The sequence below is a fragment of the Leptopilina heterotoma genome, unplaced genomic scaffold (assembly GCF_015476425.1).
Source record: "Leptopilina heterotoma isolate Lh14 unplaced genomic scaffold, ASM1547642v1 Lhet_21, whole genome shotgun sequence".
NCBI lineage: Eukaryota > Metazoa > Arthropoda > Insecta > Hymenoptera > Figitidae > Leptopilina > Leptopilina heterotoma.
This window is the reverse complement of record NW_025110925.1, coordinates 1,459,874-1,475,260: the sequence shown is the minus strand read 5'-3', so window position 1 is coordinate 1,475,260 and position 15,387 is coordinate 1,459,874. Positions and strand designations below refer to the sequence as shown.

Sequence of the window (15,387 nt, the reverse complement as noted above, 5' to 3'; positions counted from 1 at the left end):
AGAAAAATGTTCGATTGCTTCTTTTTTGAATAAATATTAAATCATTATTATTTTTCCATAGGAATTAAAATTCTTTAAAAGATTCAAATTCAAACCTTTTTGAAATTAACTTATTTATTATTAACTTATTTTTTTTGAAGATATCGATCACTCCGAGTCTTCGACTCGGAGCAATCAATATCATCATGTTTTATAATAATAATTAAAGATCACCGACTGATAAAATCATTATTTTATATTCTATAAGAATATTTTTACTGTAACTTCATAAAAATTATTCTCATTTCAATTCAATTATTTTCTAGAATTTTTAACTAAAATTCTTCTTTAAATTAATTATTCATTCATTTTTAATAATTTTTGCAAAAATTTCTTTGAAAATTTTCAAATTCTTTTGTTAACAATTCAATGTTACGAAATTTCAACGATTATTCGGAAATTCTTCAATTAAATATATATATATATATATATATATATATATATATTAGAAAATAAAAACTTGAAATAATTTCGAAAAAGTTCCATTAAACTTTAAAAAAAAATTAAATCTACACAATTTTCAGTTGAAAGTATGAAAAATTCAAACTTTCAAAGATTATAATTTAAAACCTTTTCAAAATTCAATTATTTCTAAAAATTCACGCTATAATACTTTCTCTTTAAATTTGAATTAGTAAAAATGTTTACTATTTTGGAATTAGTGACTTAATTTTTGCTTTTGAATTAGTAAATTTTACTATTAAATTAGTAGAAACGACTATTTATTGGTAAAATCTGCTAATTCAAAAGCAAAAAGTCAGTCGCTAATTCAACTTAGAAAGCATTTTTACTAATTCAAATTTAGAGTTTAATATTCAATTATTATCTAAAATTTTAACTGAAATTCATATTTAAATCAATTTTTATTAGAAAATTCTACGAGAATTCAATTATTTAAATACAAATAAAATCCAAATAAATAATTAATTGCATAATTGAATGTTTCTTAAAATTGAACTCTCTTAAAAAATTTTATCAACAAATTTTTAAATAATTAAAATTCTTTTGACGAATTTTAATAAAAATTTTAAGAATAATTTCCATTTTCGAGAAATTAAATTAAAATTGCATTAAAAATAATTGCATCTCTGTAAAAAAAAATTTTGATTGAATTGAGAAAATTTTTTTGAAAATAATTGAATTTTTGCCAAGAATTTTATTAAATTTTTTGAAAATAATTGAATTTTGAAGGATAATTTTTCTATTTATAAAGATAATTGAAATTTTGACGAAAATTTTTTTAAACTTTTGACCGTAATTGAATTTCTGTGAAGAACTTTATTACTTTTGAAAATAATTGAATTCTTGAGACGAATTTTAATGACATATTGCTTTTTAAATAATTGAATTCTTTTGTGTTTTCTTGAAATACGTAGATATTAAAAATAATTGAATTTTGATAAATTATTGAAATTAATTTAATTCAACGAAGAATTTTATTAAAATTATTTTGAAAAGAAAATTGAATTGTTAAAAAGAATTTTATTAAAAATTTTTGAAAATAATACATAAATTATAGGAAGGCTTTTTAAAATAATTGAATTATTTTTTTTATGAATTATAATAAAATTTTTAAGAATAATTACATTTTTCGAGAAATTCCATTAAAATTGTATTAAAAATAAATGGAATTCTGCGATGATTTTTATTATTTATGAAAATAATTGAAAACCTATATATGAAAATAATTGAATTCCTGGTAAAAAATATTATTCTTCATGAAAATAATTGAATTATTGCGAAGAAATTTATAAAAAAAAATTTGTAAATAATAGAATTTCTGTGAAATTTTTAGTATTAATTAATTCATTCAAAATTTAAATTTTTTAAAATTTCAAAACTAAAACCTTTTGAAGTTTACCTATTTATGAAAATTATAATCGCAACTCTTTTAAAATTGAATTAATTTTGAAATATTTAAGTAAAATAAGATTTCAAGAATAAGCACAATAACTTTAGAAAACAATAATTTTCCAGAATTCCGATCGAAATTCCCTGACTTTTCCAGGTTTTTTTTAAGGTTTATAAAATTCCTTGGTTTTCACCAGGGAATTCCAGGTTTTCCAGGTTTCCAGGTTGCGTGGCAACACTGTAATTAGATTTTCTGTCAATTATTAAAAAATTATCCCAATCAAATGAATGGTTAAGTGAATTGTTATTCGATTTATTTTATTGTTATCAATAACACCTATTTTTGAATTTTTATGTTCATTAATACGAACACCCACATCCCAGTGTGCACGTTCTGGAACTGTTCTGTAACAGTTAATGGAAATAAAGAACCGTTACAGAACGGTTCCAGAATTGTTCCGGAACGTGCACACTGGGATATCATTAAATTATGGCTGATTTTGTTATTCTTTTTAGGAATAGTTAACATATTGCAATTTTTAAGAAAAGTTGATGTCCTTTCATATAAGCCAGGTACAAGGTAGAAAAACTTTGGGAAACAGTCTATATAAATTACCATTTTTAGAATCAATAATATTAGAAGAGTTCTGTTCTATAGAACAAATGCGATTTTTTACATATTCATTTATAGATTCAAAAGGATAATTATTCTATTCCAAACTTTTTATGACAAAATTAATATTTTCAGAACGAAATTTTTTATTTAAGAGAGTTTAATGGCTCTATATCAATAAAGTTATAAACTATTGCAACTTTTTGAGTAGAAGGATGTTTAGAATAATAATTAATGGTACGTACAGGAAATGTGGGTTTTTTGTACCAATCAGTAATAAGTCTACCATTCTCATTGATAAGAAGCGCATACAAAAAATTAACAGAATTATTACTCTGTGTTTAAAAAGTAAACTGCAATCTCTCATCATAGCTATTGAAGACATCAACCATTTCATTGATTTTATTCTTTGGAATGCACGTAATTATATTATCTACATATCTATAATATAATAGAGGTTTAATCAGTCAGTCTATCATTGCAAGAGGTTTCTAAGTCATTCATGACTATGTCAGAAAATAAAAAAGAGAATAAACCAGAGATAGATGAACCCATAATAGGTGTATCATATATCTGTTTATAATATTTATTATCTAAAGTAAATATTGTCAAAAAGAAATTGGCAAGACAAGTAGATGATCCAAAGAAATATTTAAACATTGTGATAGTTGTATAACGTCTGATAAGTGAATTGCGAACATGATCAGAGCCAACATTTGTGAACAAAGAGACAGCATCTAATATGTTAGGGATAATGCCTTAAAATGCCCAAAATACAACAGATAAAAATCAGAAGGAATTCGCACCTATGCCCATTCATTTTCAAATGATAGAAAAATGAAGTCGAGGGGCACCTCAATCATTTCCTAGATGATTTTTTTCGGTTTTTTTTGTTTGAGAAGCTTCTCAACCCGAGTGACCAGAATATATCCTTTAGAGAGGAATATTTTAATTAATGATGGATTTCTCGGAGATACAAGGGTCTATGCGACAACCTGGGGAATTGGTTCACATAGCCTGGAGTAACACATATGCTTCCTCTAGCGATCAATTGCATACTTAATGAGTGGCTTCTCAGAAATCTGTAATCGAAGACGTCTACTCCGCTCTTGGGCTAGATGATTCTGCGGATGTAGCAACTTGCGGCTATTTTAATTAAAGAATCAAAAACACCTTTCTTGATAGTGTTGGCTGGATAAAAGTGAATATCAACTAAACTGTACATTCCGAATTGTTTAAAAGTCTTAAAATAATTATTTAAAAAATCTACATGGTAAATACAGTTTCACTGAATAGATTTATTTTTTAAACGGAAAATATTTTTCATATTTCATAATTTGTTCAATTTTAGTTAAAACTACGTAAAGTTAGTAAATGGTTTAAAATTCGTAACATTATTGAAAAGTTTCTAGTGCTGGTCACCCAGCACAAAATGAGTTTAAACACATTTCCTGAAGTGGAATGTTTTTCGAACCTCACGCGAAATGGTATGATACTCAAAACTTTTCTGAAATGTCATGTTTTCCATGATTGGTCTAAAGCGGACAAGCGGTATGTTTCTTTATACAGGCGACAAATTCAACATTCACACCCGCAGTCGGTAAAACTTTGGCATTTATAGATGGCTCAACTTTAGAACTGACATGACGGTTGGTCTAAATGCTCAGCCATTGGTTGACCGGTGTGATCAATACGCAAGTTAGTTGAACTATTGGCTAACAAACTTGAGTCGACCAACAATTCACACTTGAGTATAAAAAAAGTATTTTTGTTTCCAGTCTTCAGAAATTGAGAGTTCACTATAATTATTTTTAAATAATTTAATTAGTTATAATTAAAATTAGTAAATTTATTAAACCATATAAATCTACTAATATATGTAGAATATAATTCTATTAGAATGTATGTAGGTCACGAATTTATAATTATATCAAAAAATATATTTCCAACTTAGAGAAAAATTAAATTTCAAATGACCTCGAATAAAATATAAAACTCTGCAAGTTTACATCGTCGGCAGAGAAGTGAATCAGAAGCTACATGCGAGATGCGACGTTTATGAAATGGAAGGGTAGATTTGTCTAGACTGCAAAGAGAAACAACCCTGAACAGTGTTGAAAGGGATTTACGTTTATAATTCAGCAACTGTGAGAGCTCACCGAGAGAATTAGCTGGGGACGTTGGTCTGCTGCCCGGAGCTGGAGCTGGAGGCTCGTTCTCCTCATCGGGACGTACATCTCCATCCACAATATCCTTGTTTTCTTTATCAAAATCATTCGAATCCTTTGTTGATCTTAACGGATCACGATTTGTAGAAATCCTTAGCCTCTCAACGCTTGATCTCTCGGTGCTTCCTCGATTGAGATACGATCCCCTTGTATTCGACGATCCTCTATCCGGACTTGCGCTACCGGATCTTGAATCGACACTCCCACTGGACCCTCCCAACCTCGCTTTTTCCAAAGCTGGGGCGTAAGGTCTTCGAACTTTTTCACTCGGACTTTGACATGGTGATCCATTTCTTCTTTCTAAAAGGAAAATTCCAATATTTCGTTTACTAAAAGCATCTTTAACATATTGCTTTTAGAGATTTGTCTTTGATATCAAATAGGGAAATTTGCAAAAGAGAATTCTTTTAAAATTCCTAATGTTTTTTGAATTACAATTGTTCGTAATGCAATTCTCCGTTCAAGACGTTCAATGACTAAATTAAGAGGAACTTTAGTAAATAATGATTGTACTTCAAGAGACAATAGAAGTACTGCTAGAACTGTAATTAGGTCCTAATGAAATTATATAAATGAGAATTAGGGGGTGTATCTAAATTTTGCAAACTAGGGAAATAGCGTTTAATGATAGAACCAAAATGTACAGACACAAAATTTGTAAACAGAAAGTAAATATTTTGCTTGCACACCTTGTGCCAAAAATCTCAAAGAGGATTTAAAGATGAAGATAAAAGCTTACCTATCGGACTTGACCTCCGGTCGATGGGGCTAGTTCTCTCCTTCTTATCTATTGGACTAGTCCTTTTATCAACGGGACTAACCGATTTATCGCTGGCGGAGCTTCTCTTATCAACTGGACTGCTTCCAGCACTGAGTCTTTTAGTATCATCTTGGGATTGACCCTCCACAATTTCTTGTCCTGGGTTCAAGTTGGAACCGCTTCCACTCGAGGAGGCAGATGACGATGAGTTATTAATTGAGTTGTTATTGGTGCTGCTGCTGCTACTACTTGCACTGCTGCTACCACCGCCATTCGAATTATTGTTGTTTAACACCAAGGAACTCCGTACGTCTCTCAACTCACCCCTTAAAGTCGCACATTCACCCCTCGCCCTTTCCAGTTCCCCGTCAAGACGGGCACCCGTCGCTGCGTTCTCTTCAACCATAACGCGAAGTTTCATCTGCAAAATAGAATTTCGTCTTCGTCAAACTTTTTTCTTTTTCGAGAAACATTAAACAACATTTAAACGTCTTGATTATACGAAGAAAGTTCTCCTCGAATTACCAAAAGCATCGAAAAGTTGCTAGGGGCTGCAATTTCTTTATCAAAAAGAACCAAATAAATAATAAACTTTTCGTACACATGGAATCATTTCAAAATAGAAAATAATTGTGGGAAAACATTTTAAATACAAAACAAAAATAATTTCAACGTTTCATTAAATGATCGTTTAAAAATCACAAGAGATTTAATCGATTATTTCTGTTATGTGCGACAGGAGGAATGTTTCTAATTATGTTTTGTGATGATGTGTCAGATAGCGACACGATACAATTCTCCGATTTCCAATCAACTTAATAACGAATGTCAATTTACCCAGTGCATAGAATTTCCGGTAACAATTAAAACTAAAAGGATTTCTATAGCAGTGGCAGCGCGGCAGTGAATTGTGGAAAGTTGGAACTTTTGAAAACTTGTTACATTCTCTTTAATAGAGAAGAGTAGAAAAGGGATCTAAAGAGTAACTCGTCGTATTACTATATATACATCAAAAAGTGTTCTTCTTTCAAGGACGTTCTTTCTACTGATCAACAAGATTCCATCAGATAAATTAGACTGTACAAAAGAGTCAAAAACCTTCCGAGGCCGAGACACATTGTGCCTCTGGTTATAAAGTTTCAGTCTATAATTCGTAATTACTACACAACAGTCCAATTTGCTGTCAGGTATTTTCAATGAAAATGAATTCGGTCTGTATAACATTGCAAAACCGGAATAAATCCAAAAGTCTGGTTTTATGATCGAAATTTTATCATTTGGGTCGATACGAAATTAATGTGGTGGGGTGCATGATAATTATTCCCCAAAATGTCATTTGACCAAACTGTCATTTTACCGAATTGCATTTATCCGAACTGTTATTTTTTCGAATTGTTATTTTTGAAAATTGTCATTCATGCGAACTGTCATTTTTTCGAATTGTCATTATTTCGAATTGTCATTTTTATGAAATGTCATTTTTGCGAATCGCCATTTTTACGAATTGTCAATTTTGCGAAAAGTCATTTTTGCGAAATATCATTTTTACGAATTGTCATTTTTACGAATTGTCACTTTTCCGAAAAGTCATTTTTGCGAATTGTCATTTTTACGAATTGTCATTTTTACGAATCGTTATTGTTCCGAAATGTCATTTTTACGAATTGCCACTTCTGCGAAAAAGTCATTTTTGCGAAATATCATTTTTACGAATCGTTATTGTTCCGAAATGTCATTTTTTCGAAATTTTTTTGAAACATTTTTGCGAATCGCCATTTTTACGAATTGTCAGTTTTACGAAAAGTTATTTTTTGGAATTGTTATTTTTGAGAATTGTCATTCATGCAAACTGCCATTTTTTCGAATTGTCATTATTTCGAATTGTCATTTTTATGAAATGTCTTTTTTGCGAATCGACATTTTTACGAATTGTCACTTTTGCGAAAAGTCATTTTTGCGAATTGTCCTTTATGCAAACTAACATTTTTTCGAATTTTCGTTTTTACGAAATGACAATTCACAACAGTGACAATTCGTAAAAATGTCGATTCGTACAAATGACAATTCAAAAAAATGTCAATTCGCATAAATAGCAATTTGTAAAAGTGATATTTCGCAAAAATGACTTTTTGCAAAAGTGGAAATTCGTAAAAATGGCGATTCGCAAAAGTGACATTTCGTTAAAATAACAGTTCGGGTAAATGTAATTCGGTAAAATAACAGTTCGGTCAAATGACATTTGGGGAATAATCATGCTCCTCTTTTGAATCTTATGTCAGATTTTCAAAATTCAAAATGGCGGATCCAAAATGGCGAATTAGTTATTTACAAACTGTTAGATAATTACAAATCTTGGTATCTAAGGGTTTTTGAGGTTCCAAATTGAAACTTTGAGGTCTGATTTACAAAATACAAAATGGCGAATCCAAAATGGCGGATGACTTGTTTAAAAAAAAGGTTATATTTTAGTATCTACGGGTGTTTGAGGTCCCAGATTACGAATCTTATCTCAGATTTTGTCGGATTGACTTTATTAAGTTCAAAACAGCGAATTTGAAAATGGACTGTTTAAGAATTTTGCTCGCCTCCTAGTGCCCCACATGTGTTTCCGTGCAATCTAAAAATTATTTGAGAGTGAAATGAATTATGTAAATTTATGTACAGCCCAATTTTCTCAAAAATTTTATGAACATATTATTTTTGTAACAGATTCAATGTCTATATAGCCTAAATTCACTCAGTTTTCGTTTCTTTGTCCATTCTTCTTCACAGTGAATAATGGCTTGTGGCAGCTGCTTTGAATCGTAGACTTTTCTTCTACGAAGCTAATAATTCATGTACGCCCACACGTTTTCAATAAAATTTGCATCAGGCAACTGCGCGAGCCTATCCGATATTTAGAATCAAATCTTCTTAAATAAGGGTGAAGTTCTTCTCTTTATCGAAGAAGCAGTGTTTGGTTTTGTGAGTCAATTTGAAACTCCAGTAAGGCTGTTGAAATTTAGTTTGATTTTTTTGAAATATTTAGATTAAACACCAAAATATCAGGTATTTTTATAAAAATTTAAAAAAGAAAAATTTTTTTCAATCTAAGAAAAAGTGTTCTTCCATATAATCTCAATATTTATGATTCCACATTTTCAAGAGAATCATGAGGAATAAAATCTGAAATAGATTGGACTTTTCCTTGAAAATTTTAAAAACATTTTTTGTGAGTGCATATTAGATGAGCTTCATCTTTACTTGATGCACTTTTATATTCTAACTTCTTCTTTATGCTGATGGAAGCAGCGTTAAAAATTACGATCCTATTAAAAGAAAGTGTATAAAATTGAACGTAACTCACCTGCGCATCAGTAAGGATGCGGCGCATTAAGGCCAGGGTGGGGTGTGATGTGACGGCATCATCGAGGTCAAGTACATCATTATTGTCCTTGTTCAACCGATTTAAACTTGACAATGCTGAAACAATAAAAAAAGTTCTATTAATTTCTGTTTCTAACAAGTATTTTAATTGATGCTTGAAAATTTCTATAAAACACTTATATTATATGTGAAAATGAAAATTGAGGCTAATTTCGGCTTTAGAGGCACTTCATGGAGCATGGAAAATGTCAAATATCATTTTTCTTGGTAGTATTAAAAAATCTGTTTAAACAGTAATTTTTGAATTATTTTATCCTTTCCATGATCATATTTATTCCACCGTTACCAGTTTTATATTTTGTTTATTTAATATCATGCAAAAAAAACCGATTTCAAAATTCGCGCCATAAAATCTTGCTATGGTGCTGCTGTCCACTGACCTAGTAAAGCCGTCAGGATCCCCACTCCAATAAGAAAACCGACATTACTTGAGTTATGAATTACAAGGTATTTTTAACAGACGTAGTTAACTTCAACCAACAGAGTGACCAATTTAAAGAGAGTTAGAATATACTTCTACTTGTCATGCCCCACCTGAAAAGACCCACACAAGTACCAAGTATAACTAAAGATACTTTGAATTTGAATCTACTGTGAAATTAAGAATGTAAGAAATAAAGAGAAGGATAGAAGAAGAAGTAGAGAAACGCGGAAAAGAAGACATTTTTGGGACAACTATTTTTTACCGGATATGTTACATTTATGTGGTTAACATATCCACTTCTCTAGTTGTACCAATCATTCTACGATTTTTTCAAAGCATACTTTTTCTTTTCAGTGAAAGTAAAGAGACCCAGAGCAACAATAGAAAATTAGTTCTTTTAGACACCACCACCACCACCTTACAACACGAGAGTACATGACTCACCTTCTTCAAGGGGCTGTGCCCTTTTGGCAAACGCCCTAGAAAATACGCCACGAGTCTTCGAGGCACCCACGCCGTTCTCAACGGCTGTACTCATTTTGTACTTTTCTCTTAAAAGAACTTTTTCACCTACGAGATGTTTCCGGAAGTTGCAAAGCCATCTGGAAGGGACAATATTCGTTTTCTATTGTTAAAATACCCTTTATGACAAATATAATCGAATTTTTTTTTAAAATTAAGAAACCTCACGTCAGGAATAATGTATGTCCATCTTGTGGTATGTCAGAAAATTACAACTCATAAAAATAATAACAATATCAATAATAATAATAATTCAAATAATATAATAATAATGTCAATAATAATAATAACAGAAATTAAAATATATAATAATAATAATATAATAATAATGTCAATAATAATAACAGTAATAATATTACCAATAATAATAATGACAATAATAATATAGTAATAGTAATAATAATAGTAATAATAGAAATAATAATAACAACATCAGACGATGGTTTTCCACTGTTTGGGCGAGGCTTTCTATTAAAGGACAACTTCCAATTTTCACTCTCCCATCACGCTATCATTTCCCACTCCCACTTTCCACTGTCACTTCCCATTTTCCATTCTTCCTTTCTACTTTCCACTCTCACTTACCACTTCTTACTTTCCACTTATACTTCCAACTTCCAGTTCACACTCCTACTATCCATTGTCACTTCCTATTCTCAATTCCTACTCTCCACTTTCACTTTCCACTTTTTACTTCCTACTTCCACTTTCCACTCTCACTTTCCATTTTCCATTCTCACTTTTACTCCCCACTCAAATTTTTCACTCTCACTTCCCATTTTCCACTTTCACTTACAATTTTCCATTCTCCCTTTCATTTCCCATTTTCCACTCTCACTTTACTCTTTACATTCCACTTATTCTTCCCACTCCCACTTTCCATTCTCACTTCCCACTTTCACATCTTACTTCTAACCTTTCATTTTTACACCAACTTTCCACTCTCACTACCTTCTTTCCACTTTCGTCTCTCACTTCCCACCTTCCATTTTATACAGCCACTTTATACTTCCCACGTCTCACTCTCACCTTCCACTTCCCACTTTGACTTCCAACATTCTACTCTCACTATTCACTTTCCAATCTCACACTCCACTCCAACTTTCACTTTCCACTTTCCGCTCTCACACTCTACTCCCATTTCTATTCCCAACTTTTCACTTTCACTTCCCACTCCTACTTTCCAAGGTGGGATGTGAGAGTGGAAAGTAGCAAGTAAGAGTGGAAAGTGGAAGATTGGAAGTAAGGGTGGAAAGTGAAAAGTGAGAGTGCGAAGAATGTATAGGAAGTAAAAAGTGGGAAGTGAGAGTGAGAGTGGAAGGTGGAATTTGGAAGTTGTAAGTGAGAGTGGAATGTGGGGAGTGAGGGTCGAAAGTGGTTGTAGGGAGTGGAAAGTAAGTGTGAAAAATGAAAGGTGGGAAGTGAGAATAGAAAGTAAGTGTAGTAAGAAAAAGTGGGAAGTGAAAGTGAGAATGGGCAGTGAAAGTGGGAAGTGAGAGTGGGAATTAAACAGTGGAAACTGGAAGTGTATGTGGGAATTAAAGAGTGGAAGTGGGAGGTAAAAGTAGGAAGTAAAAAGTGGAAAGTGTATGTAGAAAGTGGGATGTGTGAGTGGAGTGTGAGAGTGGAAAGAGGGAAGTAAAAAGTGAGATGTGAGAGTAGAAAGTGGAAAGCGTGAGTGGAACGTGAGAGTGGAAAATGGGAGTGGGAAAGGAGAGTAGAAAGTGAGGAATGGAAAGTGAAAAGAGTGAGTGAAGTGTGAGAGTGGAAATTGGGAGTGGGAAGTGATAGTGGAAAGTAGAAGTTAAAATTGGAAGTGGTAAGTGGAAAGCAAAAAGTGAGCGCGGGAAGTGAAAGTGGAAAGTAGAAAGTTGGAATGGAAAGTGGAAGTATAATGGGAATTGAGAGTAGAAAGTGGGCGTGGAAAGTGGAAAAGTTACTGAATCGACCGCCAGGCTGGAAGTTGGAAATCTCACAACCAGTCCTAGTACTGCAGTGCCACGAGTGATTGTGAAGTAATCGGATACACAGAACATAGTAAGAAGAGAAAGAAGGAGGAGAGGAAGCGGGTGTGATGAGTGTCAATAGCAGGAAAACTGCACATAGCGCTATCCACTCAGAAGTGGAGGATGATGCTATAAGTGAGACTCGCGAGGTATGCTTGCGGCTTAGAAAGGAGGAGGCGAATTCCCTCGACAGAATGGAATTAGAGATCGTTAGGATGAAGTCTTGTGACGCTCAAAAGAACGTAAACAGGACGGTAAGGGATGGCCTGAAAATCATCCAGGTACTGCAGCTGAATGAGGCACAGGAGAAGCATGCCGCGGCCGATGAGTCGGAAATCAATTTGGCATTATGTGTTTTCAGCGGTGCGTAATGTAACCACAAAGACCGGAAATATCGATATATCTTTGTCTTGTTAACGTCGGCACTATGATCACATACATAAGCAACTGTCACAAAAACCCTGTTGGTTTTTATTCTGATTGGAAATCATCAAGCGAAATATTTCACGTCGTGGTTGTGTTTGGAAATTTATGATAACTATTTAAATGTATATTCATAACACGACAGTTTATAAACTTTTCTCGTTATTACAAAGTTTGCTTAAAATTTCCGACTTACTCAAATCCAGAGTCTGTGAAATGCTTAAACTTATCCTTGCTTATTCCTCTCTAAATGTAACCTAGAAACTTGTAGAGCTTTGTTGCAATTTATACGTCGGAAATTGTTGGGTTCGGTTAACAAGCTCTCTCTAGAAAAACAAAACTATTTCTAAACTGTCTAAATACAGTTATACAAATGTGTTAGTTTGAGGGAAACTTAATGAAGAATTAACAGATTAATTAATAATTATGTATCATTGAAAAGGACACCAACGACGGTGTCGAAACGTTTGATGAATTGTTATTAATAAAATGAATCACTCATAATCTATAGTAGAACCCTGCGATATTCTTTTCAATAATAATTGCCTGTGACAAAAACCAAGTCACATAACCTTTTCTCCAAATAGTGAATCAACAATTCATACCTCGCTACGTTCGATCGATTGATTGCAAAGCATATCGTGGCGCTGTTTGTGCTTCACATAACAATATCAGCTGTCTTCAAATATTCAGTATCGTTTGATTGTTTTTAAAGTTGAAAATAGAATAATGAAAAAGCAATAGAAACAGGAATACCAAATTTTTGTGAAAGCAATATAGTTGATATTGTCATTTCGAAATAACATATTAATTAGGTAATTGCAATAACCTAATGCTGTATGAAACATTATTGATTATCTGTAGTTCCACCATTTGGATGATTATAATCATAAGTATTTCAATAGTGATATGCTGATTAATCACTATCATTATTCGGAGTATCTAGGCAAAATTATTTTGACAACCTCTCCATTCGCTGGTTGGATGGAAAATCATGTCACCACGGGACATGGAAAACATGACACGGCTAATTTGAGGTAGAAAAGATTACATTTCGTTACATGAACCTTGTTCTGGTTCCTGTCATTAGGGACACTGAATGCAATACATTTTGCAGAACATCGTCTGCCATATTGGATCCGCCATTTTTAGTTTTTTAATCCCGATTTTAAATTCCTAACGAAAAATACAAAATTCAAGAACTATTCGAAATTTTGCTGTTTATAGTCAATTCCTCAAAGACAAATAAGGATTTCTTTAATTTTCAAAATTTATTCTAAAGTGCAAGAGTAGTACTTTCAGATACAAGAAAACTTTTTTAAATTACAACTAAATTTAAATTAAATCGTAGTATTAAATTTTATTCTGTATTTTTTTTTTAACTTTCTCGAGCCATGGAGAATGTAGTGAAAAATATCTTAATAAAAGAAGAGAATTTAGTTTCCTTTATAAACGAAGAAGAATGAAAAGTGGTTGTAATTCGTGGAAACAACAATGCAGGACTACAGGAGCTGTGAAAATGTTAATCCTCGACAGTAAAAGAAGTGAAGACCTACTTGGAAAACTAAAGTGAATCTTTAGCTAGGGAGCAAGGGGAAAACTTGGCAAGAACAGACTTTAAGCATTACAATAACAATGCAATGAAAGAATAATAATGTACATATCGAAACACTCACTCCTTGAAAAAAAAGGGAAACAAGAGTATAGTTTGAAATTGAGAAGCTATTGCCAAAACGAATATAGAGACGCATTGCTTTATAATCTAGGACATAAGAAAATATTCGCAAACTTCTTCTTCTTCTTCTTTGCCATATTTTTTGTCCACTTTTCGTTGAACTTGTTTCAACTTTCTACACCGTCAGCTCAATTGAAACGAAACTTTTTTTTACTCTCAATATTCTTTGCACTTTATAATTTACAACTTTTCTCTGCCGCTGCTTCCTATGACAAATTAATACTTAAACTTTGAAAAAACGTATATTTAGCGGACACTAATTACTTTTTATAATTTATACACACAATTTACAGCTTTAAAGCTTGGGAAAATGATGATAAATTACAAGACAACACATTGGCGTCGCGACATCCTCATTAAGAAACAAAATTAAAAGGTGCCAATTCGGAGCTCAGACAGATTTTAAATTGTCAACGGTAATATACTTTAAAATCTGGGGTGTCAAACAACCTCAGTTTTTCGTTAGCTCTTGTTTTGTTTTCCAAATGCTCTAATCCGATGAAAAATAGATTTTTCATTCTAATGTTAAGTTTAAAGGTGGTTCTATACATTATAAATTTATGAAGTGGATTAAAAAAATGTTATATGGACTATTTGAAGTGAAATATTTTCTTCTCGTCGCAGATACTTTAAAAGTAGCGCCATAATCCTCGTTCCTAAGTCACTATGTCAGTGTAGCTCGAGTTCAAGCATCTCCCCCTTATCTCTTGACTCCCATGTTAAAGCTTCCAATTCTAAGAATTGTATAAATCTAAATCCCGGTGTAAGTTCAAATAATTATATAATTTACAATTCGATTTACATTTTCTGTTAGTATTCGATTAATTTAACATCTTACCGAATATAATGAAATATAATTCAGATAAAACTATTCAAATCAGATATATTTCGTATAGTTAGCTTCATAATTAACGATTAAATCATTTGTTACCACGCAAAGTGTGTATTCACCATCAGTATATTTCAGCAAAAGATTTTCCCCATAGAATAAGAATTTCACACTGTAATCTCAAGGCAGAATAACCGCCTTGACTCTTGAGATTTTCGTTCTGCAATCAGATTGTCGCTTAAGCGCTGCGTCGCAGATAAAAAAACATTCTAGGTGAAAATTATGGTGCTTTGATGTTATCGGCTTCACGAATATACGAAAGACGTTGACAATAATTTAGGCCTTAATTTTCACCTCTAAGAATGGTGGTCCTTGAATAAATTCATACCCTGGCTTTTATTCACTTCTTATCTCTTTAGGAATGGTTAGAGATTGTTTCATGATTATCTTACAATAAATATTGGAGCAAAGAGTTTTAAAATAGAAAATACTAATTGAGTAATTTTTTGTTGAATCCGGAAGATTTAGAAA

The 15,387-nt window shown here is 31.9% G+C and overlaps 1 protein-coding gene across 9 annotated transcripts in view; it reads right to left on the bottom strand.

Annotated features, from left to right (window-relative positions):
• LOC122501476 (kazrin) overlaps positions 1-15,387 on the bottom strand; it is a 131,790-nt gene that overhangs the window by 36,961 nt on the left and 79,442 nt on the right. For 8 of the 9 annotated variants that reach the window (XM_043610965.1, XM_043610963.1, XM_043610967.1 and 5 more), the window contains 4 exons: positions 9,786-9,943; positions 8,838-8,953; positions 5,471-5,912; positions 4,663-5,031 (listed from right to left, as the gene is read on the bottom strand). In XM_043610965.1, the coding sequence (XP_043466900.1) occupies positions 4,663-5,031; positions 5,471-5,912; positions 8,838-8,953; positions 9,786-9,879 (1,021 nt within the window). In that variant the 5' untranslated portion in view covers positions 9,880-9,943. The remainder of the gene's footprint in view (positions 1-4,662; positions 5,032-5,470; positions 5,913-8,837; positions 8,954-9,785; positions 9,944-15,387) is intronic. The other variant, XM_043610969.1, reaches the window with a different exon arrangement.